Genomic DNA, 25,408 nt, shown 5'->3' with positions numbered 1-25,408 from the left:
TCCACTGCGTTCTTGTTTTACTCAATACCTGGGACACCTGTGAGAGCCCAGTCCTCTGAGAGGATGCAAATTCAGACCTTCTAGAACAGTACACCCCCGATTTCCTTGGATTAGACATTCCTGTTCCCTGCTGATGTTTGTTTGTTCACTGGGCTGTCCCACAGTGTGTGCTCTCATAACACAGACCTGTGTCCAGTCCCCAACGATGGAGGCAAACAGGCCCCACATCACCCTGAACAATAAAACACACCCCCTGCATGTATTCAGGAACAGTGTCTCCTTTATACCCCAATCCCAGCACAGCAGTATCAGGGAGTGCTTTTATCTCCTACAAACCCATTTGGTTCGGTGAGGTAAGATAACGAGTGGCACAGCTCAGATTAGATGCCAGGGGAACAGAGCAGTCTGGATGGGGGGCAAACCACGATGTCCCCCTGGCAAGGCTGAGCTCTTCTGAGTTTCCTTGGCATCACTATGCAGAGCAAAGTGAAATCTACAGAATTCCCCCTCAAAGCCCTGCTCTGGCACCTTGGAGGAGGAAATGCCCCGAGACACGTAGGGCACAGCAGGGCTAAAAAGTGCTGATAAAGCTGGTATGTAATTGTGATAGGCTGGGAAAGGTTACTCTGAAACGTCCGAGCTCAGTCCCCGAATGTTTACGGCAGAAATGAAAACCTAAAGGGTGTTACCTCAAGACATCTGATGTAGTTTTAGAGTCGAGGGGGTGAGGAACTCGCTGAGAATTTCTGGCAGGTAGAAGCTCGTCCGTCTGCGCTACAGAGATGTGGTGATGGAGAGAGGCCTGCACAGAGGGAAAGTGCAAAACTCAACTCCTTATACAGCAGGTTCTGCTAAAGATTCCCAAGAAACATCCATTGTGAATCACCTCAGGGCACCATGGGCAATCAGCAATTCTGTGTTGAACCCCCCCATGACCACGAGTATTTCCAAATTAACGGTAACATTTTTGAATAAACTGACTCGAGTTCTGCAGTTCTGGAGTGAGAGGGCTCAGGTTCACTCTGGCACCACAGACTCCCAACTGAAGCTTTTACAGGCATGGAAATAGCAATGGATAATGAGTGCTCCACGTGGAGCATGACAGACCTTCAGGAAGAGGGGACACTGGTTCTGCGCCTGAGGACAGGAGGACCAGAACCACTGCGGGAGGTTCTCGGCTTTGGCAGTCGACACAAAGTATCCCAGAGCCAGAGGCTGCTGCTTCAGCTCCTCGGGGGCTTCCCTGGAGAGGAGGCGTTCACCTTGGCTCTGCAAGACAGGGAAAAGGCAGCTCACAGGGTGCTGTCAATACAGCCCACTCCAGGAACGGTGACTTAATTTGCTAATTACTGTCCTGTGACAAATGAGCCCTCCTTTAGTCAGTCAGGAGTCTTAGTCAAAGTTATCCAAGTCCTGCCTTATTCCCCTCTAGCTGGGTTCTCCAGGCTTATGCTCCAGAAGCACTGCAGATTCCCTAACAGCTGGGAGAGCAATTCACTTCATCCATAAATGTCAACAGGTTAAAAAAAAAAAAAAAAAAGGCAAAGATTCCACTGCACAGAAAGCAGCTCAATTACAAATCCCTTCCTGCCAATCCCTTCCAGTGGGTCTGGACAGGAATCCAAGGAAAAAGCCTGGAGCAGGCGGCACCGGGAGCCCAGCACACGGGGCCAGTGCCCAGCCATCAATTATTGCCATGACCCCGGGCCCACGGGGGGATGATCACACACTGCTGCTCTGCTAAAGCCAAACATTACACTGCAATTACCAGGCCTGGCTTAATGGTTAATGGGAATTACTCAGGTTCAGCTGGAAGGGGCTTGTCCAGGGCTCTGGGTTCAGGCCATGAACCTCCCAGGACTGCTCCCAATGGATGCAGCTCCATTGAAAGCAAGCTCTGCATAGAAGTGGGACAGAATGGATTGCTGAAGGAACTGGGGGGAGAGAGAGAAAGAGAGGAGCTGTGATTTATGGCTGCAGGGTTTGGCAGCAGAATTTAGAAGTTTTCATTTGCCCACACACCGGCTTGGAATAACTGGGACAGCAACGTGCTGTTATCAAGCCTTTGATGGGACAGTTGCACAATCCACACGAGGTGGTTGTGGACTGAGCTCACAAAATGCAGGAGTAGCATTTCTGTGGCTGAGGCAGGAGGCATTTCTCCCTCACAGACTGTATTAAAGCTGCACTGAGGCATTTTGGAGAGTTTGCAAGGAAAATACAGGTAGGACTTTCTACTTCCGGGGTGAAAACTCCCACCATTTTAGTCAGTTGTGTTCAGGAGTTAGAATTCCTGTCTCAAGATATCTCACTGACATGTCAAAAATGGTATAAAAGTTACCCTGTTTCTCTCATGAAATACTGAATTATTTAGTAAGGAAGTATTAGGCAACTACTTTAAACTTAATACTTTTAGAACAAAACTTCACAGAAATTTGCGAAGCATAAAACTTCTACCAAATTGTGATGGAAACCATTTTAACAGAACAGTTCAGTCTTACATGACAAAATGTAGGAGTGAAAGAGTTCCAGCAAACCTGATCCAAGCTATGCCAATTCAAAAAAATAACCTGAATTATCAAAAATAATTTGCATTTTAAGTAATCACTGATGTTGGAACTGACTTTATAAAAGCCACTTCAAACAAAAATAACTCCCAAACGCTGTGTGCTCTGGGCTAAATATTCCGAAGAAAACAACATTTGCATAACCATCCAGCACCTGTGGAGTTTCCATGGGCAGAGTTTCATCACTGGGAGAATTCTCTCCCTTCAGGGAGGTCCCCTGAAATCCACGGGAACAGGGCTGTCACAGCTTCCCCTCTCTCAAAGACTTGTCACTTTGTGCCAGGAACATTCCATAGGATTTTCCAGGAAAGAATGGATGAGCACAGATTAAATCCATGCAGGGTCATCAGCTATGGCTGTGCCATACAAAAATACAGCTGCTCTCCTCCCACTCTCTCCCCCTCAATTATCCACCAACAATTAACTTGGAAGGTGCAAACAGCCAATGCAGAGACACCTCCAGCAGTATTTAACCCTCAATTTTAACCTAATTTTTGCTTGCTGTTGACGTAATTATGTGTCAGGATCTAAAGGAAAAAGACTTTGTTGGAGGGTTTGGGTCTTTGTATTTTATTTTAAGCAGTGTGTGCTTTATGGTGCTTCTGCCTTACCCTACTGTGATGGTAGTGAGATCCCACTCCAGTGCCAGATGGTGATCCAGGGGAAGGAACTGGGGAGGAATTTGGTGAAGAGTGAAGATTCCCTGTTATCAAAATTCTAATGTCATTGTCCATGTCATCTGGGAACGGGAGGTCAAACATGTCATCTGAAAAGGAAAAGAAAGGAGAATAATTTCCAATGTGATATACCTTTTTCTCCAGGAAATTATCATTTATTACCTTTCCCTTTAATTTATTATCATTCCCTTTTTAAATTTTTTTTTGCATACTCCCAAGATAGATGAAAGCAGAGATAAAGACTTTAGTGTTTAATCCCCCTTAGAACCCTTGACTGCAACTACACAGACATGAAAGGGAGAGTTGGCAGGCAGCTATTGGGATAATGAATTTTAGCAGGGGCCACAGAGTGAAGAGAATTCCCGTTGTAGCAGCTCCATTAAATCCAGACCGAGTTTGGTAACAGAACAACTGACACTTCTGTGCAGTTAGTCACAGAGACCCCTTAACAAAACCACTTGGAGTCATCAAACACACGCAGCTCCACGTGCTGCTGCCACAGGTGCTGCTCCTCAGGCTCCCAGAGCTGCACACCAGCTCCAACCCCTGGGAACAGCCCTGGCAGCTCCAGGGAAACTTCCCCTGGAATCTGTGAGTGCAGCAAGGCCCTGCTCACAGCCAGGCACTCGTGATCCTTCCAGACACTGCACCAGGATCCCCAACAACGCAGTCTTCATAGCCCACTTTCATCTCAGGAGCTCCACATGCCTCATTAGCATAATTGGCTAGATTAATTTCGTTTATGTTAGTATGTGGGGAGGGCTAAAGATACAAGAAAGATGTGTTTGCCTTGTGCATTCCATTGCTCATCATCTGCACACAGGTTACAATACCCTGAGTAACTTATGGGAGGGAAGGATAAGGCACCATCAACACAAAGCCAAAATTTACAGCATCACAATATGGTTCAGAGGGGTTTTCTTACCCAGATTTCTCAGCAGGCAAAGAAATACAAGCGTATAATGACATTTAAAGTACATTTTAGTGCGTAGACAGGGACAGTGGGAGCTGTCTGAATTAACTGCATTAATTAGAATTGCAACCAAATTTATACTAAAACTTGAAGCCCTAAATAGAAGTCATGCATCTTACATATAATAAATACCAATTTCTCAAAGACTAATTTACTCCGCATAAAATGGAAAAGTATGCGTGCCTTGAACTAATTTCACCTGAAATCCCAGTTTTGAAGCAGGCAGGTGGTTGTTTTCCTTCATCTCCCAAAGAGAACCTCTGGATTGCCAGAGCAATGCTTTAACTGAAGTTTATTAACTTGTGTCCTACAGCCTCAGTAAACAAACCAGAGCTAATATCATGCTCTGCTTAGCCCCCAGAGCAGAAATGAGCTTGCTAATGGCATAGGAAGCAGCTTAATCATTAAGTAGAGCAGAGTTAAGAAAATTAAATTTAACACCATTTTGGAAAAGGCTATTCTTGTACCTGACTCTAATTAACATCTGCAGCACCACCGGGCAGGTTAATGCAGGTTAATGTTTGTCGTGCTCGGGAGGGATCCCGGTGCCTCCTGGGACAGGGATCGAGAGGGGCAACTTCACTTCAGAGGCCCTGGGACATTCCAGGAGGGACAGATCAAAGCCTTAAAAGGAGTAGCCTGCCTTCCTCTCTAACCCACCTGCCCTCCTCATTAACAGAGCCACCGTACGTGTTTGTAGCTACTCTTGGCTTTAATTGCTTTGAACTCATTTAAAGGATTTGGGACAAAGCAGGAAAATGCTTATTTGGATATAAAGCATTAACCAGAGTCTTGCTGACTCAAACTGCAGGTTCAGTGTAAAAGCACTCTGGGGGCATCAGGAAATGGCAGGTTGGGATATTTTCCCTACTCAACCACAAGTGCCTCCTCCCTGTCAGCTCTGCACACAACAGGGCACAACGAGAAGCACGACTGGAACACAGCAGCTGGCCCAAGCAAGTCACAGCAAGACAAAGCTCATCCTGGTCTGTGCCACTCGGTGCACTGGCTGCTCCTTGTCCCTTTGGGAATGAAGCAGCGTGACTCTGCAAACACACTCAGGGAAAGCAGAGCCTCCCCTAAAGCCCTGCATGGCTCTGTGCAGAACCTCGGCCCCCTCGGGGATTTATTCCTGCCCTCTGCTGAAAGGCCCCAAGGGATTTCCCATCACTCACCGTTGGTGGGGCTGAAGCCATCCTCGTTGGGGTAATTTGCAGGTGCCACCTGGATGGTGGCAGAGGTGGGGAACACCAGGATGTGCGTGCAGGAGGCGTCCTGGGGGGTGTTGAGCTGGGACGACTGCAGGTTCAGCGCCGTGCTGCGCCCGAACACCGAGCCCATCGTCACCGCGTCTGGGGACAGACAATGGCACAGGGGGTCACTGCATTGCCCCCCAAACACGTGCTCTGCGTCCAGGGACACTCTGCCCACCCCACCTGCTCTGCAAACTCAGTGCCAGGGCCTTATCTTCAAAAGATGACACTGCTCTAAGAGTTTGACATTGAGACCACCAGCCCCACCTCTCCTGTCATTCTGCTGCCCCTTAATCAAATATTTACTTGTTAAATGAGTGAGTTAAATTGATTTTTCACACACATCTCTGTAGAGTTATGAAATACACCCCACTCGGGTCAATATAACACAAACGCAAAATTAAAGCCACAAAACAACAAAGCTTCTATCTCTTCCTCCTCTATTCTTCTCAATTATCCACCAACAATTAACTTGGAAGGTGCTAACAGTCAATGCAGAGACACCTTCTTTGGCAGTATTTAACCAGCACCTTCAATTTTAACCTAATTTTTGCTTGCTGTTGACCTAATTATGTGTCAGGATCTAAAGGAAAAAAAAATCTGTTGAAGGATTTGGGTCTTTCTTTGTGTTTTACTGTGATATTGAAAAAGCCTCATTTGCCATCTGTTTTCTCACATTACAAAATCTCTGCTTTGAAAATATTCAACATGATAAGTAATTTTCAAGCTCAATTAATTCTGCTCTGTATTAATCTTTTCTTTCTAAACTTAAAAAACCCCAGTGTGGTTTGTAAGGATATGTAAAGGATGTGTCACCACATACATTAAAAATATGTGCTTAGGTAAAGCAACAAAGGGAACCTCCGCATTAAATTTTACTTCAACTGAAGTCCATGGACTGCTGCTTGTAAGTGAACTCTCTATATAACTTCAGCAAGTGAGAAGGCAAATGGGCTTATTCTTATTCCCATTTCCACAGGCTCCTACTCATTCCCACTGCAGCCTCCTCTGTGCCCAAGGGTGTCTGTGACACCACTTCCAGCCCATGGGAAGCGGGCTGCCCGAGCCCATGGCCTCCCCAGGAACAGATCAGCACTTTGGCAGTGGCCCACAGTCACCTTCCCTCAGGAGAATCCTCTCCCCACGTAGCATCTCTCCTCGGTGTTTTGGGGAATTCTGCTGGCTCCACCTATTTTCTGCCACACGCAGCCACGCTAGTCAAGCTCTTCACAGAAATCCCAAGATTATTGTGCCTCAGTGTGAAATGTGCTAAAAGAACAGTTGTGCTGGGATTGCTATAGTTGGCCAAAACATACCTGGCATCACCACGAATGATCCCTGTGGCTCCATGGCAACGAGGCAGGCACTGAGGATGGAGGGGGAATCTGCTGCGGAGATGCCACACATGCGGCAAACCTCCTTCAGCTGTTTGCTGATTGTCTGCAGGGAGCACTCCCCGAGCAGGATACTCCAGTCTGCAAGGGAAAAGCACCGTGGGAGGACTGAGCTGATACAGAGCCAGCACCCACCTGGAAACAGCAAAACATTCCCACCACCTGGCACTTCCCTAATCCCAAACTCTCCAGGAGTGACTCCTGTGCACACGAGGCGTCTGGCCCCGCAAACTGAGTGCTCAACGAGTTCCTGTTGAATGTTTTATTCCATGGCAGACTGTTGGCTTTCCTTTCTTCAGTACATTTTTTTCCAAGACCTTTTTGTTTGTTTAGTGATGTTTAAGTTGAGGAATCACAACTGAATCCTGTCTCTATTCCTGTGTCAGGATAACTTCATTCAGAACTTTTTCTAGCATGTGATAAGGCTCTCAACTTCCCTTGGAAGAACAGTGTGCAAATCCTGCACAGCACGAGGGAGCAGCATCAAACCCAGGGCACAAACAAGGAAAGGTTTATAGAAACCAATACAGGAATTCAGTGCCAGGGTAGGACTGCAGCCAGCTCTCCTGTAATCCATGCTGGAAATTCCAGTTTGCAGGATCCTGGTGATTTCTCTGCCAGGTACACTTTATACTCAGATCTATCTGGTCAAGTGGGCATCAGTGTCAAGACAACGATGGGGACAAAGGGAGAGAAAGGGCTTCAGACCATAAACTCCTAAGGAGCATTGCCTAGGAAGCCTGGGTATTTGGCTTCCCATCCATGTTTGCCCTCACTAAACTCTGGCAAAATAAACAAGTCTATCCTGTCTGTGATAGAATTTGGCACACCTTGTTTTCCTTTTGTAAGGTCATGGTGCAAGGAAGCAGAGACAGGACTCGCAAAGGTTCATCCACATTCACCCCATCTAATGCCACTGTGTGATGGCAGAGTGCACCCTCAGCAAGTCTGCAGGTGATGTAAAACTGAGAGGAATGGCTGAGTCCCCATCCCTGGAAGTGCTCAAAAGCTGTGTGGATGTGGCACTTGGGGACATGGATCACTGGTGGCCTCAGCAGTGTTGGGGAACAGCTGGACTTCGTGAGCTCAGAGGGCTTTTCCAACCGAAACCATTCTGTGGTTATGTGATTATCACTCTCAGTTTTTGAGTGTGAAAGGCTTGTGCTCAGGTCTGAGCCACCCTGCCTGGCACCCTGGGTGTCTGTCCCAGTGCCCACCCCGGGAGTGGCAGCCCTGACAATCGCACACCTTTCAGCTCCCCGTGGCCCAGGCGGCCCAGGCGCCCGATGACAACTCTCCAGGGCAGGGATGTCATCTGGACAATGCCGATGCACCACTCCCAGAGCTTCTGCAGCCCGATCTTCCGGGCAGACAACTTGCTCCTCCTTGACCTGCAGGGGAAGGAATTAAAAACAGGAGTGAGGGGAGAATCAAGGATAATGTTCAGATTTCTGTTCTCTCTAACTATGTCATTGTTTACCCTCCATGGAGGTCTGGGCAGTCCCTAACTTACCTTTTACTACTGCTAACAAGAAAAACTGTGTCTGCTTTCAGTACTGTTACTGCAGTACCATCAAACTGCTGAGCAACAACACCAGGCAAGAGTTGGCAAAATCAAGGTAAGATTTGTAAGCAAAACAGTTGTAAAACAAATTGTAAAACAAATGTAACTCAGTGACTTTTCCCAGAGCAGATCTGAAAATCTAGAAGTGCCAACTGAAATGTTCACACTGTAACACCAGCATGATCTCCTGAGCAGGAGAGGGGATGGAAGGAACGTGCAAAGAGCTGGTGAGAGGTGACTCCAGACATGGGTCCAGGAGATCCAGGAGAAGCTGAGGGCAGTGAGTACCTGCTGGGCAGGTCGATGTTGACAATGCAGGTCTCCAGCAGCTCCCCGTGCAGGTCTGTGCAGGACGCCAGGAGCCAGCGCTGGTCATGGGACAGGCAGTACCCCACAAAGAGCACGTTGTATTTCTGACTGGCCTCTCCAAACGTCTCTCCCAGCTCTGTCTGCTTGTCTTTGATGGGGGCCAGGATGAAAGGAGGTGAGTACAGCTGGATTGGGCTGGGCCTCTGCAACAGAGTCAGCACAACCATCAGCAGATAGATCAGAAACTACTGAACACGAGGAACACACACACACACTGGCAGCGAGTACAGACACAGGCAAGCTTGAAACAATGAGGAAATTCAAAGCATTCCTAGTCAGGAGGGAGATTGGGAAAAGGGAGATTACAGACAATTCACTGCTGCTAGTTAAAGCGGATGTACTTCAAACCTTATCTAAACATTTCTTTTTATGTACAGGTAACCTGGGGTTTGAAAGCAGTCTTTGGACCAGTCTCTGACAGGCAGAAGTTTCAAGCCCCTCAGCTGTCAGATCCTCCTGTCCCTTAATCATCTTCAGGCCCTTGGCTGGATTTGCTCCAGTGCATCTGAGTTTCTCGTTCTGAGGAGCCCAGAAGGGAGGAGGACAAGCACCTCCTTGGGAGCATCCATCACGTCCAACAGGACCTCCAGGTCAACTTCTGCAAAGCTGCTTCCCACATGGGCACCCCAAACCCATCTTTGCCTTGGAACTCCTTTCTGGAGAGCACACAGGAGGGGCCTCACCAGACATATTCCATAATTAAAAAATGGTCAGGGTTTTTCTTAATTCTTCAGCAAAGTTTGGGAGTCTGCGGCGCAGACTGAGAGCAAATGTGTAAAATGCAATAAAGGGAGATTAATTAAATGCAATAAGTAAATGCCAAAAGGTTTGGCTTTGCAAGTAGGTTTATAAACCCTCCCAAGCAGCTCTTTATGCCAAAGTAAGTGTTTAAGTGTTTTGTTGGTCCATTAGATCTAAATAAAATATTCATAGTTATCTTTCAAAGAATGCAAAACATTCATAGAAAGTAGGATGGATTAGTCTTCCTTTGAAATCCCTGAAATTCCAGAATCGGGGTTTTAATATTTACAGTTTAAAACAGATAAAAGATAACCCATCCAAGAGGGGGATTTCTCCATTACCTCAGGGAATTAATATAACATCTGCAATTAGACACAGGAACTTATTTCATATATATGCATATATACGTGAATAGAAACAAAGGTTGGGTTTAAACTCCGGTTGAGCACTATAGACTTAAACCACAAAATTACTCAGAATCCAAACGAACGATGCTCATTTTCTCTCCTTTCACATTTTAACCTTATACTTTATGACTCAAACCCAGAAGCTTAAAATGTTTTGAAAGCAAGTTAGCCTGATGTTTTTGTTACTATTTTCTATTCCACATTAGCTTGCCTTTTTCCTTTATACCATCATTGTCTTCTATACCTTGAAAAAAATCCCCTAACAAGTATTTTCTCTACTCTTTGATATTTGAGGAAAGCGGTTACAGTTCATGAACAGACTTTGATTTTCTTGCCACCAATACCAACCTCAGGATTTTTGAGGGTCATCTCAATGCTGGCAGCTGGCCCAAAGCCTGTGAGGGACTTGATGTGGATCTGTGTGGGCAGGGGCCTCCTGCACTGGCAGTACACAGAGAATGCCAGAGACTTCAAGTGCTGAATGTAGAAAACCTGCTCATCCTTCATTGTCTGCAGCATGTACTGGCAAGGCACAATCTGTGGAATTCAGACACACAATAAAACAGGGCTGAGAGGCTTCCAGGAGCTGCTCATTAATATCCAACCAGATCCACACAGTCATTAGTCACTGAACACCCAGCACACTTTGGGATGCTCCACAATTTGCATTTCAGGTCCCTTGGCAGGAGTGGCTGCAGCAGGCAGGGACTGCATTCTCTGGGACAAAACTGCTTCCATCACAATGAGAGTGAATTTTAATCCACAAAACCCAAACACCTGTGCTCAAACACCCTGGATTTTTTAGAAGTGTTTTTCTGGGCAACATCTTCACTTGCAGGTGGCCTGAACCACACAATCCCTGAACGCTGTGTTCAGACAGGTTTGGCTCCATGGCCCATGATCAGGGTTGGGAATTGTTTGCTGTCCTTGTGGGAATTGGCACTATGGTGTCATCCTTACAGAGACGTGTAGAGGGCACAGTTAAGATTCTGTTACAGTGATTTGTTTCCCCTCTTCAGTTTAGTTCCCAGTGGAAGCTCAGCAGCCTCAGCTGTGGCTCAGTTTCATTTGTTTCAGAAAGTCATGGGAAGCAGCCTACAAGGATTCACAGGTTCAACCAGCAAGAACCAGAGCTACAGGGAGATTTGCCTGGGAGATGAGTTTGGGGGTTAAAACCCAACTACACAACAAGAGCAGGAAGGAGAAAGGGCACAACACTCCTTCAGAAGGAAACCAAGAATGACAAAAACCTGGTTTTCAGACCAAAGCTATTTTAAAATTAGAGTTAAATCCCTGTAACCTCACTGTTTTTATCTACTGGCTTTATTGTACAAGTCCCACTCATGGCTGTTAAAGTGTCTTTCCTTTTACAGTGAGATCTTTGGAGCAGAAGCTGTCAATATAAAACATTTACATTGTAGCCAACACTACAAGACCCAAACAGATTCTTTCAACAAATATTTTCAGTAGTAATAAAAGTTAAGTGTCACAAAAATTTTACTACCTTACAGTTCTTGCTTGAACCTTCAGAACCTTGGCAGCACATTGTGCTTACTAAATGTGCCTGTGTGTTTTTAAAAGCCAGCTTTACCCAAGGATTTCAGAAGCTGAGCCTTCCCCCTCTGTACAGGAATGGTAATAAAGCTGCAAACATTTGCGTTTGATTTATTTTGAAGTAACTGCATGTTGTGTGCCGTGGTACAGCTGTGAGAATACAGTGCTGGAACTGGATCATGTTTCCCTTGACTTAGAGAAAATTGCTGTTTTGACTTCAACTGGCAAAATGTATTCTGAGGGACAGTGAATGTGGAAACAAACGGCACTGAGAAAAAGGGTCAGTGTGCCACAGCCTCAGCTCCAGTGGTAGTGCAGAGGTCACACAGTTCTCGTGTTTCAGGCACCGTGGTACCAGTGGCTGTTTGATTTTAGTGTCTCCAGCTCTGGATCAATCAGCTGCCTGCAGCCTACCACAATATGAAGTTGTGGATCTGATTTTCAGTTCAGCCCTAAGTCTGATATGTTCTGGTGACAGTTTCCTCCATCCTTTCAGGGGACAATGAGTCAAAACTATCAAACACAACAGTTTTCCACACCCAGCTCGAGACACTACAGTAATTTCCAATTTTTTTTTTTTTTTAAATTTTTTTTTTTTTTTAACTAATTTGAAATACCTTTAAACCACAGTGAGGAGACATAGATAAGGTGCACAGAAATCCTTCCCACACTGTTCCTCCCTGTGCCCTCTGCCATCCCATTCCCCCCACATTTATCGAGGCTCAGCCTCTGTGACAGGAGGCCTGGCAAAATGCAGCCAGCCTGGGCAAGAGGCCAAGAGCTGCCTCTGGCTGCACAAATTCAATTCTTCAGCAATTCCATAGTAAGTAACTGTTTTTATATGCCAAGTTACATGGTAAATTATTTTTAAGAAGCAGATAATAACAATACAATAGTTATACATTAAATGTCTGGCTTCACATACTTCTTTTGGATTTAAGAGTATAAATCAAGGGAATATAAACAGCAAACAACTCAACATGCAAAGTACTCAAGGGAGCAACTGGCCAGTTTTGGCAATGCCAACTCGAGTTACAACTTAATTGAGATCCCTCTCCAGGAAGCATTGAGCAGACAGGATTGCTGGGACCACGGGACAGATTCGATGCAGGGATACTGTGGCTGTCCTAATTAATTTCCTCATCAAAACAAACAAGGGGTTGTTTTAACATACAGTCTTGTACCGTCAACAAAATAATTTGTAAATCCCACCTACATTTCATGCATTATCTCCCATTTATCTCTTCGAGCACAGTGTCCATATCACAGGTGTGCTGTGACACAGAGACACGGTGTGAGGATACAGAGGAAAGCAGAATTACCTGGAGAATGAAAGAATTCCTCATATTCTCAGGCAAGTTGTCCAGCATTTCTGTGTAGCATCTCATGAGGCTCAGGAGCCAGAAGTTGGTGGAGGCAGACTCCTCGTCGGCAGTGTAGGTGAAGGGATCCACCATGTAGATGACCACGGCGGGGGGGTAGGCGTTGCTGTCCGCAGCGTCCGGCTCCGTGGGGATCCCGATCCGCTCCCGCTCCGACGTGCTGCGGGCAGAGCCACAGGTTGAGAACTGCTTGTGTCTGGGGCCAGGGGGAAGGAGAGCACGAGGAATTGTGACGTCCAGAAGCAAAACTAAAACCCATGAGGACAGGCATTGAGATGGGTTGCGCTCACAGCAGCTCCTAATCTGAAATAGCTGGGGTTAACCAAGCATTAAAGGTACCACAGAGTCTAACAGCATCTCACTGAATGCATCAGCCCAGATTATACCTGAAGAATATGGAAAAGTTGACTCCTTGGATGTGTGTCTTTTCATGCAGGTGCATGTCTGTGTTTTGGTGTAGTTTAGGGTTTGCTTTTGGGAGAAGTGGAAGGGAGAGAGCAGGAATTTAGAAGTTCCAAAGCAGTTAGTGGAGCCTGGAGTCCTGCTCAGGTCCAGGGAAGGCTCCACTGGTAACAGAACGAGCAATTGAGAATCTCTTACTTGGTAAAATGCTCCTCTCATGCCTCAGCCAGGAGAGAAGCTCAACATCTGTGAGTGATCAAAGCAGCTCAGCCTCTGTCAGAAGCCCGTGCAGCTGCTCAGAGGGTGCTGTGCACAGATCAGGGAGCAGATGTCTCAAGGACAAGCCCAGCTACAGCAGGATGTGGGCGTTTCCCTCTCTGTAACACACACCAGGACTAGCAGCAACGTGCACGATTATGGAAGTAATGAAAAACATGCTGCCTCAGGAAGTTATTACATACAATGCTAAAAATCCTTTTCTTAATTTTTATGTGATGGATGGCTATTCATAATGAAGTCTTTAAAAAAGTTGTGCTGCCCAAATTTATTTTAAAGTAACAGGACTACAATTATGTCTCCTGACCTCACGGTATGCCTGCTTGCAAAGCAACACCTGCAGTGAAAAAAAAATTAGGAAAAAAAAAATCCATGGCTTGCATTTTGCATCTGTTAATGCTGCAGGTGTGATGGAGAGACTCGAGAGGCACTCAGCTGCATGGGGTACCTGCAAGTGCCAAGCCACACGTGTGGCACAGGACCTGACAAACCCCATGTGCTCCTGGTGCCAACAAGGACAGGGCAGGTGCAGGGTCCCAAGGCAGCTCCACATCCATGCAGCTGAATCAGGCTGGGATTCTCGTGATGAAAAAGGGGAGGGGTGTTTTCTCCAGCTCCCCTTTGTCAGTGACTGCCTCACACAGGAACAGGCCCTGCTCCCGCCGCACCTGTCAGAGGGGTGTCTCCTTCGAAGGGTTCCCCTAAGGCTCAGAGGTGTCTGAGCACAGCACAGGGCATTAGTGAGCAGCACTTTGAGCCACCGAGAGCTTCACTTACCCTTCCTGTCCCTCTTGCTGCTGCTGCGGTAGGCTGGGGCCGGGCTCGGTGTCTGCCCCGGGGCCGGCGCTGCCCTGCGGCCGCTCGGCCGTGCCTCCCGCGGCGCCGCTGCCCTGCCCCGAGCCCGCGTTGCCGCTGAAGCCCGGCGTGGAGGAGGCGCCCATCTGGCTGGCGCCGGGCGTGGCGGAGGACGCCGACAGCTGTGGCACCGAGGAGCCCGAGGAGGAGGCACTCCCGGCCGCCAGGCTCGTGGTGCCCGCGCTGGGCGTGGAGCTGAAGGAGCTGCCCGTGGCTGGGGCCCCGGCGGCAGCCGAGAGACACGAGGAGGAGCCGGAGGGAGCGGGGCCCGAGCTCCCGGGAGCTGCCTGCGGCTGGCTCGGAGCCGGCGTTTGGTACTTGGGGGGCAGCAGGAGGCTGCTGTCCAGCTGCAGGGTGGCCAAGTAAGGTGCTGGAACGGCATGGAGAGAGGGATTAATGACAGTCAGGTCAAAGGAATCTGCATCAACCTGCGACTCATATGATGTTCCCTGCACTTTTACAACTTTCTAGGAGTATACAGATGCTAAGAGGGTGGAATCTCCATGACCAATGTTTGCTTTGGAATCCATTTCCCAGGGGGTCAGTTTGAACTGATATGAATCAATTGCCTTTAAAACCAGGCCTGACTTTGCAGGGCTTTGTGACTTTAAGCTGGTACTGACATGTTCTGCTCCCTGGTCAAAGTGTGTGGCAATAACAGCATTGTACAGTGCTCAGCTCCGCAGCCTCTGACAGGTTATCTTGTCGGGCTGGAAACCTTAAAATCGTTTATATCTGAGCTACAATCATGGCAAACTTTAATGCAGTTATTTCTGCTATGAGATACCACAGTGATAAATGAATATTTATTCTTTATTTGCACCCCGAGGTGGTGTAAATCACCAGTGGGGAAGTTTCCAATGCTGCCCCTGCCAGATGCCTCAGGTGTGAACTGAGCAGCCCAGTTCCTCACCTGGCAGTGCACACACTGCCTTTTTCTGCGGGGAAGCCTGAGGCACTCCAGTGGTGTCGCAATAATTTCTCAGCTTGCCGTAATTCCTGAGTCTCGTGCTAAGATCCCAAATCTCAGTCACATACAATATATATTGAGTCTGGAGCATTCTGAGAGGAAACAGCCAAGTCTGTCCCCAGCTGAAATCAGGTGACTCCAGGGATTCAGCCAGGAGAAGTCAGCTGATCCCATCCCAGGAGATGTTTCATCCTTCCACACTCAGGTTCTACAGCCCGTCACCACAAGTGCTCCTGACGTTGGAGTAGTACAGAACAGGGCAGGGTGCCACAACAAAACCAACCAGACTGATCTGTTAAAAGTGTCACTGTTTCAGTAATCCAGCACGAGGTCCAGAGGAGAAGGTGCCTTCAGGGCCACGTGGTTCAAGGATCTGCACACAGCAGATTGAGGGAAGCCCCAGGCACCAAGGACACCAGCACTTTGTCTCCTGCCCCCGTGTTAACTCACTGCCTCTGCAGAGTCCCAGTGACCTCCCCTCTCCTATAAATACACCTTTACACTGAAGGCCACCGTGACACAGCTCTGTCACACAGGAGTGATGAGATGTGTCAGCAGCAATAAACCAGATCCATGGACACCTCCAGTCTTGTGTAGAACACATGCCCCATCCCGGGAAGTATTCGGGGCTAGGTTGCAGAGAACTTGGAGCAACCTGGTCTGGTGGAAGGCATCCCAGGGGGTAGAACAGGATGAGTTTTATGGTCCCTTCCAACCAGACCAGACTGTCATTCAGTGATCTTTGTGATACACAAACACCTTATACCAAACTGACTTTTCTAAAAAGATAAAAATTTGAATCTCTGACACAATCCCCACCGTGACAAACACAACTTTCGGCAGCAGGCAAATTTAATGTGGAAGAATTTAAGATAAAACCTTGTAATATCTTCTAAATTTTTAAACAGACCATAATCTGCACCTTTAGAAAGCCCACGCCGTGGGTTTGCACATGCCCCCCAGAGGGCCCAGGGCGTCACTCACCAAGGTGATGGCGGCAGACCTGCGCGTAGAGCTTGAGCCTGGAATGATTGTCACAGTCCTCGGAGCCCCAGGGCTGGCTGAACCACTCGCTCACCAGCTCGTCCGTCAGCTTCTGCGCCACGCTCTTGCCCACCCGCATGATCCCGTCCCGCAGCACTTTGCAGATGGGCTTGTGCTGCCCAAGTCTGCACATCTGCAGGGGAGAGAAGGACAAACGCCCGTAAGGAGATGCAACCACCCCAGGAAGTTACAGAGACCGGTTTGTGGCTTCAGCCCCTCATTCTCAGCACACAGCTAGGGGCTTCCTAATAAATATCTAAAAAAAAAAGGGTTACATTTATCTGTTGGCTTGAACTGAACTCAGCAAAACTGAGGTTACAAAGGACTCTGACATATTGGGGAGTACATGCTAAAGAAATAAGTGCTTTTATCCCCAGGCTAGCAACTGTGAGAAAGCAACAGCTTCTTCAGCTCCTTGCTCTTTAGGTGTGGTTGGGCTATCACCAGGAGGCTGCAGCTCTGTTAATGCCACTGCTGCCTCCTCTGTGAAATGAATGTCTGCTGGAAAGAGCAGACAGCAACAAACACCCCAAAATGCCCAGAGAATCCCAGTGTCACTAAGACAGCATTCTTGGACTCTGAAAGTGCAGAAAGCCCTCAAAATGAAAACACTCCCTTCTTCAAATAGTTGTTACTTTAAACCCCATGGATTTCTCCCTGTGGACATGCATTGGAGCAGCAATAACATTTAAGAAGCAATAATTCAGTGTGGTCCCTCCTTCCAACCTCGTATACAGCACTCAAGTCCCTGAAGAAAGTTTTGGCTCCATCGAGCAAGGCCTCATTTTCCGGACACACCACGATGTAGGCGACATCCCGATGGCCCCCGTAGGGATCCAGCAGGAGCCTCTCCCAGAAGGGCAGGGAGAACGGAGAGATTGTCAGGAAGTCCTTGTCATAGCCCACCAGCAGCGTCGGGATCGGGAGAGGCTCGGGAGATTCCTCAGAGCCTTCACAGGGGAAAAAACAAACAAAGAAAAAATGTTAAAATATCTGGTTTGACTGCAGTGGGTCTCTGATGGCCCAGGAATTGGGTTCTTTTACAGGAATATTGGAAATCACTCATCCCTCGCTGTTCTCAGTGTCCTACAGGTTTATCATGGAGTGGAAACGGTTATCAAGGGTGTGCCATGCCTGATAAACCATGTGCTCGCAGCCTTTCTTCTTGGAAAAGGTATTTAATAAAGGAGAGGGAAGATTTATATAGTTCTTAAAGGAATGTCATATAATCAAAGCTGTTGGCCAAAGTGGAGGGAGCTGATCCAAGCACCACTTAAACTTTCCTAGAAATCTGCAATAAAACATCTCCCAGTGTACTCCAAGCTCTTGTACTGCCATTCCTGAGGAGACTTCATATCCTGGTTTTCCTTTGTCATATTCATAACCACAGCCCAGGAGTTCCTGTTCAATCACAGGTAATAACAGGAACACACAAAATCTGACCTTACAGCTCTTCATCCACCTCCACCTGGTTGTGCAAAATTACTGATGCTTAGAGAAATTAATTCCCAGGTATATAATACTGCACAAAATTATCATAATTCTAAAAATTGCTTCCTGCCCCTCTCCATAGGATGTGCTCCAAGCACTGCCGTCCCCACAGAGAGGATTATTATCCAGTGTAACAGGGTGTCTCCCAGATACTGCCTCAGTAGAAGAAATATTGCTGAAAATGTCAAGCTAAAATATACTCAGTAGTTCCTGCAGAATATAATTCATTTTTATTAAAAAGTCAGCATCCAGTAAAATTCACTGACTTTCCATCAAAGGTTCGGCTCTGCACTCTATGGGAATTTTGGTGCTATTCTCTGGTAACAATTGGCAAATCCTAACTCTTTAAATTACAAATGCTGGAAAAATTATTAGAAGTGCTCCTGGTGGGGCAAAACTGCTTTAGACAGGAACTGGAGCTGCCCCCAGTCGTTCCAGCCCCAAGGAAAGCAGCAATATATCAAATACCAATAGAGAGCAAAGCGTGGTGGAGCTGTAGGAAAAACATTAAACCAGACTGCACTGGTTAAGCCTAAAATAAACTGCAAGCAAGAAATACAGATTGAAATGTCAGTCACTGCTCTGCAAACCTGCACAGACAAAATCTGGTTTGTTATTTTGCATTTTACAGAAGTGTCACTTACAGCCAGGAGATACTGAAACTAAGACTTCTCATTATGGCTACAGGAACCTGCATGGAGAAAGCATTCCCAATTTTCCTGGATTTGCAGAGCCCACACAGGCCCTGTTCCCAGTATGATGTGGCTGATTTCAGCAGCTCCCTCTGCTCCCATTATGTCAACACCAGCTTGCTTTGCTCTGAGCCAGCTCCACACTTCAACAGGGGGGGTCTGAGCCCCACCCAGAGTTTCTGCTCCCTATAAATGTGCATCACCTGGAGGGGCAAAGCCTTCACCAGGGTGTCACAAAGGCCTTTCGAGGCACTTCAAAGCTCTGTGAATGACCCCAAGCAGTATGAACAGCCCCCTCCCAAGATTCCCAGGAGAAAGTGCCCATTTCTAGGAAGCTGCACTCTAACTTGGCACAGAGCCCAGTGTAGGTACCATAGGTCCCCCGTCCTGCCATCTTATGGAACTGCTGCCAGGTGAGTGGTCCCTGCACGTGCTGGATGTTCTCCCAGGTCCTTCCCGTCCTCTTCTTCTGGATGGCATCCTGGAGAAAGGGCTGCAGGGAGAGCAGCATGCGCACCACATCCTGGGAGGAGAGCATGCTGATGTCCAGCACTGCAAGGGACAAGGAGCAGCAATCACTTCAGGGAGGGACAGCAATGCCTAGGACACAGTAACAGCTTTTGTGGATTGTTTCTTGAATTGCTCTGCAAGCTGCCCATGGAATTTGGACAACTCTAATTAACTGGATGGCACTCAATGTGGCATTTTCAAAAACATTGCTCACAACACACACACATTTCAGTATCACTGGTGTCCAGCTCAGGTAACAAGATATTGGAGCATCTTCAGTACACAAACAAGTAATATTTAATTATCATTTTTCCCACCCCCTTGGTATTTTTTTCCCCTTCTTCCCCCTAACTCAAACAGAGCAATTCTTTTTGCTGACTGCTTACACCCTCCTCCAAAGTAAAAAAAGGCCCTGAATTTTGCCTTCCCCCAAATACCTGAATTTGCTTCAGATTTGTGAACTTTCACAGACTCATTCCCAATTTAGGCCACAAAGTTTGAGGATAACTAGACTACTGGTACTTTAGATGTAATTTACAAGCTTTCAGAAATCGACTTTATCTCAAGCATACTTTTAGTCCTGTCATTTCCCGCATGAAGACCATGTGGGTCACAGCTAAACAAATTTACAGAGGTCACAAAACAACCAGAGACAAAAGGCTCAGCTGTGCCCTTACCGTTGCTGTGAGGCCAGGAATGGACAGTGGCACTTCGGACAAGGGCTTCGTCCACCTTGCCCCCGGTGGGGTTGTCCACGTACTGCCTGCCCTGCTCCAGGGCGTTGAAACATTCCACCCAGGAGTCGTTGCTGTCGGCCTGCAGCCGGTCGTAGCTCAAGTTGACACAGGGCAGCGTCTGGCGGTTGTTGGAGGCCATGTAATCCAGGCAGCTCAGCGAGGTGAAGGGCTGCGTGTGCTGGTTCTGCAGCAGCAGCAGGAGGCTCATGGGAGGCTCCTGGCTCCTCCTGGCTCCGTCTCCCATCTGCGAGATCAAGTTACTCTGACAGATCATCAGTCGCCTTTCCGCAGCCTGGCCGATGTCCGAGGTCTTGCCGAAAATATCCAGCTCGTCCTCGATGAAGAGCCCGGAGTTGTAGCCGAGCTTGCGGTTCATGATGGCGCTGAAGCCGCACGTGCAGCGGTACTGATCCTCGTTGGAGGAGTCGGGGATGTACAGCCCCACGTCCGCGCCCTTGATGTTCATGTTGCAGGCGCAGATGCAGCAGCTGTCGAAGTTCCTGTCCTTGAAGATGTTGAGCACGGAGTCGGAGAGGATCAGGGTCACGTACAGGCTGTGCGCCTCCGGGATGGGCTGCACCGTGCCCGGCTCCACCGAGTTGAGCGGCCGCGTGGTGGAGGGCGTGGAGGCGGGGGAGCCCTGGTCCGTGCTGTCGTACTTGACGGAGCCCTGGCCGCTGGCGGTGCCCCCGCCCCGGGGAGTCCTGGGCGTGCGCGGCGTGCGCGGCGTGGGCACGGAGAAGCGCGGCGTGGCCGGGGACGGCAGCACCCCCGCGCTGTTGCTGGCGGGGGCCGCGCTGTTGAGCGTCACGGGCGTGCTCATCTGCGGCGTGTTCATCTGCAGGTAGTCCTGGTCCGCCAGGCTGCCCACGCTGGGCACGTTGCTGCAGGGAAGGGATGGACAGAGACCCCTCCCGTCAAAGCTCATTTTTAAATACGAAGAGATAGCGGAACCTGAAGGGACTCATCGAAATTGCACTAAAGAACACTCCGCTCGTAACCTTGACTCGTGGTTCTCAACAGAACTCAGAATTCTCACCACGAGCACCGCTGTTTCTTATCATTATGATAAAAAGTATCACTTCGCCCTGTTAAAGATTATTCTCCTGGCCTAAAACTCAAACGCTCTTGAGAACAATCTCTAGATAAATGATCAAGTTAGGATTTAGAATGCTTGCAACTTTTCTAGGGAAAAAAGAAAGAATAGTAGCTTTTATTTTAAACATCACTATCTGTGAAGAGATACAGATTAGTAGAAATGAAAAGTATTTCAGAGAGAAATCTTTACTTTAGAAACAATCAATTGAAATAGCTGTCACAAGTCATAGATGTGACTCTGATACACGGTGTCACCTCATGGACACACTCTGTATGTCTGATTCTAATAAATTCAAATCCTCATTTCGGATTACACAGTCTATTACAAAGTCTTAGTCCAGTAAAGCTAACAATTGTGGTTTTGGGTCATCTCCATTCATGACTGGGTTTTATAACCCTGTTTTTTGCCATTTCCTGACAAATTCAAGTGACTACAGAACAGTTTGTACATTCACATGAGATCTGTCTTCCATCTGCAAGGACTCATTTCAAGAAAGAGGTGATAAGGGGTCAATCAAAGAAAAAGATCTTACTTTTCTCTTTCTACATCACTTCTAATCCGCTTACTTTTCTTGCAATGTGTTAATTGCATATTAGAATGAGGAGAGAGCGTAAGAACTCAATGAGTCTCTGAATAAGGAAGGGGAAACAGGATTTTTCCTTGTGTGCCTGTCCTCACAGTGTATTTTGTGTGTTATTGGAAAGGACTATCATTTGAATGCCCACCTACCATTAGTGACTTGAAAAGGAAAACACTGAAGACCTCTTTCCTTACAATCATTTCATTACCTTGAACTGATGCGTGTCCAGCTCAAAGCAGGAGAGAGGAAAATAATGAAGCAGGGTCTGAAGGAGTTGTGGAGCTGCAGCAGAGCGAGTGCCTCAGACTAATAAGAAAAGGTGACCTAGAAACCCTGATTGGCAATCACCACTCTGTCGGAAGCCCGCAGTAATAATCCTCACTCTAATTGGATTAGATTGAAAATGAAAGGGTTTTTTCCCCCAACAAATACCTGAAATTAATAACCAGCTCAGGCCCGGTGCATCAGTTACTATTATGAAAAAACCTGAGAATTAAATTGCTCCCTAGGCACTATATCAAGGGTTTACAATTTCTTCTTTGCAGTTCTTTTGAGAACACTGAAGGACCCTTTGGGGCTGCAAAAGGACTGATTTAAAGGATTTACAGACTGATTTAAAGATACAGACTGCTTCCTCCAGAAATGAAGCCGTGCAGCAGGAGACCTTTGTACTATTACTATGCTTTTTAAGAGGTTTTATTAATTTAATGGTGCAAATTCTTGCTAGCTTTCAAAACCTCCAGCAATGGACTTGAACGTCCATGAACACTGCTAATTTCTGAGAACTGAGTCAGGAATCCAAGCTGTGAAAATAAATGGCAGTGGCTCCCTGTAGGTCACGGCACTCTCCTCTTTTGGTATCAGGACGGGTGGGACAGGACAGGACATGGACCAACCTCTGTCTGATCAGCAGCTCACCACAGCCCCACTCAGGGACACCACAGGAGCCCAGAGGAGCTCCCATGGGAACACAGACTGGGGAGCTCTCACAGACCCAGAGCCCTCACAAGGGCAAACAGAATCACCAGGACCAGAGATCTCCAGGCTAGAGCTCAAAGGGACACAAGGGAGCCTGGCGGGAGGCTGGGCATGGAAATGGGAAGGCAGAGATGTGATGGGTTCAGGGCATTCATTTTGTTCTCCAACAACAATGCGTTCCTGTTAAATTATAATATTTCCCTGTATCAGAAATTACCATTAATCCAGGCACTGCACGTTCCTGTTCTTTTAAAAGCACTGAGAGTGGACATACACTGTAACGCCTCTGACTGCCAAAGCCAGGGCTCAATGCTCCTGCTCTCAGAACAGTTTTGATCTTAGTGAACGACAAACTTAAAAGGTTTAAAATACATTTGCAGGTTGTCAATACAAACAACCCTTCTAGTTACCCAGCTTTAGGCATGGGCTTGACAGACCCATTTCCTCCAAGGCTGTACTTACTTGTAGCCATCTCTGATGAAAGTGGCTGCAGGTGGCAATGGAAGTTGCTCAATTTTCGGAGGAACGGCCCAAGAAGGCCTGAAGATGCAGGCATCTGGAATCTTCAGAGGTAGGAGGCACTGGCTGGGCAGGATCTTCAGTGGAGCAAACAGGGAGGAGCCCACGAAAGGTTGAAATGATGGAACTTTGTGCACATACGAAAAATCCTGTAACATCCAAGTGACCTTGGTTACAACAATGTGGTCAGGTTGCTCTTTAGATATTTATTTTTAATTAAAATCTATTGTACTGTTTGAACCCTCTACAATTACCTTTTTTCCCCCCAAATGAACTATATTTATTCCTTCTACAAGGCATTCAAGAGTAGTTCCTTCAAGGAAACTCAGCTGAGGCTCCCTGTTATCCCGAGATGCTGCACAGCTTTTATGGCAGGTTTCACAATTGGATCAGGCTCATTTCAGACAGGCTCTGCCTGAAACATGAGTAGTGCACTACGGAATTTTCACACTACCTAATTTTTATCACCTCATTTAGGCACTTTAAAGATTGATCTTTGCAAGACTTCTGTACCGACAGTGGGGAGAGGCTGCCACAGTGTGAGGAACCCTGAGGTGCCTTGAGGCAGCCTCTCCAAATAACCCCCACTGTGGGGCTTCACATCACTTTAGCAATAACAGTGCACACTTTGACATGCCAATCATTACACAGAGTATTAAATACAAGTATCTAAACAATCCAGCAAACACAGTGTTAACTATCAATGAAATTCAGCCCAGCGGGGCTTGCAGTGACTGTCACTTTGCTCGCAGAGAGTAAAGATGACAAGAACTTCAGCCAGAGTTTCTAGAGCTATTCCAGCTCTTTCAGGAGAACAGAACTAATCCTCTTGAGGCACTACTGCAAAGTAAAAATCAGTGTGAAAACAGTAACAGCAGTCTCAGTATTTAACATCTCTTAGAGCATTTTTTCCCTTGCACCTTGTCAAGCATTGAGGGATGAGGAATGTGTGGATTTCTGTCTCCAGCTGCGGAATGCTCAGCCCAAGGAATCTACTCCCATGTTCTCAGAATGATCAGCAATGGGTTTAGTGGGTTTAGGTTTGCTTCCCCCACTGGTGTGTATGAGCAGGTGTGACACACACAGAAACAAGTCAACTGTGCTCTTGGAAATGTTCTCAGGCAGAACTGAATAAAGTATTTTAATACTCCTGTAATGGCTGTGAGGGAGATTAAAATATCTTTGGTATCAATGACACCCTGAAATCTGCTCTCACTCCAAAACCTTCAGCTCAACAAATTCCAAAACAAACTTTTTTTTTTCCCAGGCCCAAGTTATCCTATTCTTAAAAAAACAATTTACTGCACAAGCAGAAGAGAAAAACCAGCAAGGTCTGTGCCAAGGCAAAGTCTTACAAACCTTATAAAAAACTTCTTCCAAACTCCAGTGGTGGCATAAAAACTTGTGGATGCACCAGCTCGAGATGGGCAATGGAGACTGTCCTGGAGCACACACTGAGAAGGTGCCCCTTGCCAGGGTGCCTCCAAGTGGGAGCTCAGGGACGGAAAGAAGGGAGGAAGGAGAGCTCTGGCAGTACCAAAGCAGACTCTCCCCATGTCCTGATGTTCAGCTGGGTTCTGCCATCAGGAGGAACACTGGGAATTCCCTCCCATATCTGCAAAGCCCCTTTCCCCACAGAACTGCCAGGACAAGCTCCCTGCCGGCTCAGCCCCTGGCAGGGGGAGGAGCTGGGAATTCTGGGGTCTGACTGGACACACTGGACTGGCACCAAAACGGGAGCACAACCCTGGAATGCTGTCCCACAGGCTGTCCTGCTTCCTGACAGGGACAGGGACTCCTTTTTCTCCCAGGGACAAAACTGAAAGCTCCTGTGGAAGAAGTCACTCCGTGGGATTTGCCACAGCCTCTCTTGCAGTCTGCCTGAAGGATGCTACTCCTGCTGGCAGGAAAATGTCCTGGGTCACACGTGACCACATCATTTACACTGAACAAAGGCATCCATCACAGTCCTCACACCACCCCCAGCCACTTCTTGTCCATGCAGCTGCAAGTGTGTCCCTGGCTCAGCAATGCAGACCCCTAAAAACCAGCCCTCAGTTAATTCCAGCATGGGCACAAAGGAGAGGGAAGGAGGTGGTGCTGGGGAGAGAGACAGCTGCTGAAATAGAAGGAACAGGCCCCTGAGGGACAGGGTGGGTCTGAAGGAGAAGAATAAGGCTATACAGTCAAAGGCTGGGGACTACCAGGAAGCCAGAATTAGAGTGGGCATCTCCATTTTTATTCCCTGTGTACAGAGCAGCTTGCTGCAGAACAACGTGCTGTGCATTTCCACACAAAAAATGCATTTTTTATTAAAAAACACCCTTCAGGCTGTATGCATGGAAATATGGTAACGGTACCTTCTGACAGAAGT

The 25,408-nt window shown here is 47.5% G+C and overlaps 1 protein-coding gene across 4 annotated transcripts in view; it reads right to left on the bottom strand.

Annotated features, from left to right (window-relative positions):
- The window catches only part of MED13L (mediator complex subunit 13L), a 168,797-nt gene that overhangs the window by 3,191 nt on the left and 140,198 nt on the right, over positions 1–25,408 (bottom strand). For all 4 annotated transcript variants that reach the window (XM_040080439.1, XM_040080440.2, XM_040080442.2 and 1 more), the window contains 15 exons: positions 22,978–23,183; positions 19,799–20,742; positions 18,984–19,163; positions 17,155–17,378; positions 16,369–16,561; positions 14,337–14,784; positions 12,822–13,041; positions 10,294–10,482; positions 8,717–8,940; positions 8,113–8,255; positions 6,787–6,945; positions 5,393–5,569; positions 3,179–3,333; positions 1,108–1,269; positions 690–802 (listed from right to left, as the gene is read on the bottom strand). In XM_040080439.1, coding sequence (XP_039936373.1) covers positions 690–802; positions 1,108–1,269; positions 3,179–3,333; positions 5,393–5,569; positions 6,787–6,945; positions 8,113–8,255; positions 8,717–8,940; positions 10,294–10,482; positions 12,822–13,041; positions 14,337–14,784; positions 16,369–16,561; positions 17,155–17,378; positions 18,984–19,163; positions 19,799–20,742; positions 22,978–23,183 — 3,737 coding nt within the window. The remainder of the gene's footprint in view (positions 1–689; positions 803–1,107; positions 1,270–3,178; positions 3,334–5,392; positions 5,570–6,786; positions 6,946–8,112; positions 8,256–8,716; positions 8,941–10,293; positions 10,483–12,821; positions 13,042–14,336; positions 14,785–16,368; positions 16,562–17,154; positions 17,379–18,983; positions 19,164–19,798; positions 20,743–22,977; positions 23,184–25,408) is intronic.

Source organism: Hirundo rustica, chromosome 17 (assembly GCF_015227805.2).
Source record: "Hirundo rustica isolate bHirRus1 chromosome 17, bHirRus1.pri.v3, whole genome shotgun sequence".
In the NCBI taxonomy this organism is placed as follows: domain Eukaryota; kingdom Metazoa; phylum Chordata; class Aves; order Passeriformes; family Hirundinidae; genus Hirundo; species Hirundo rustica.
Note: the sequence above shows the minus strand (reverse complement) of the source record. Positions and strands in the feature narration are given on the sequence as shown.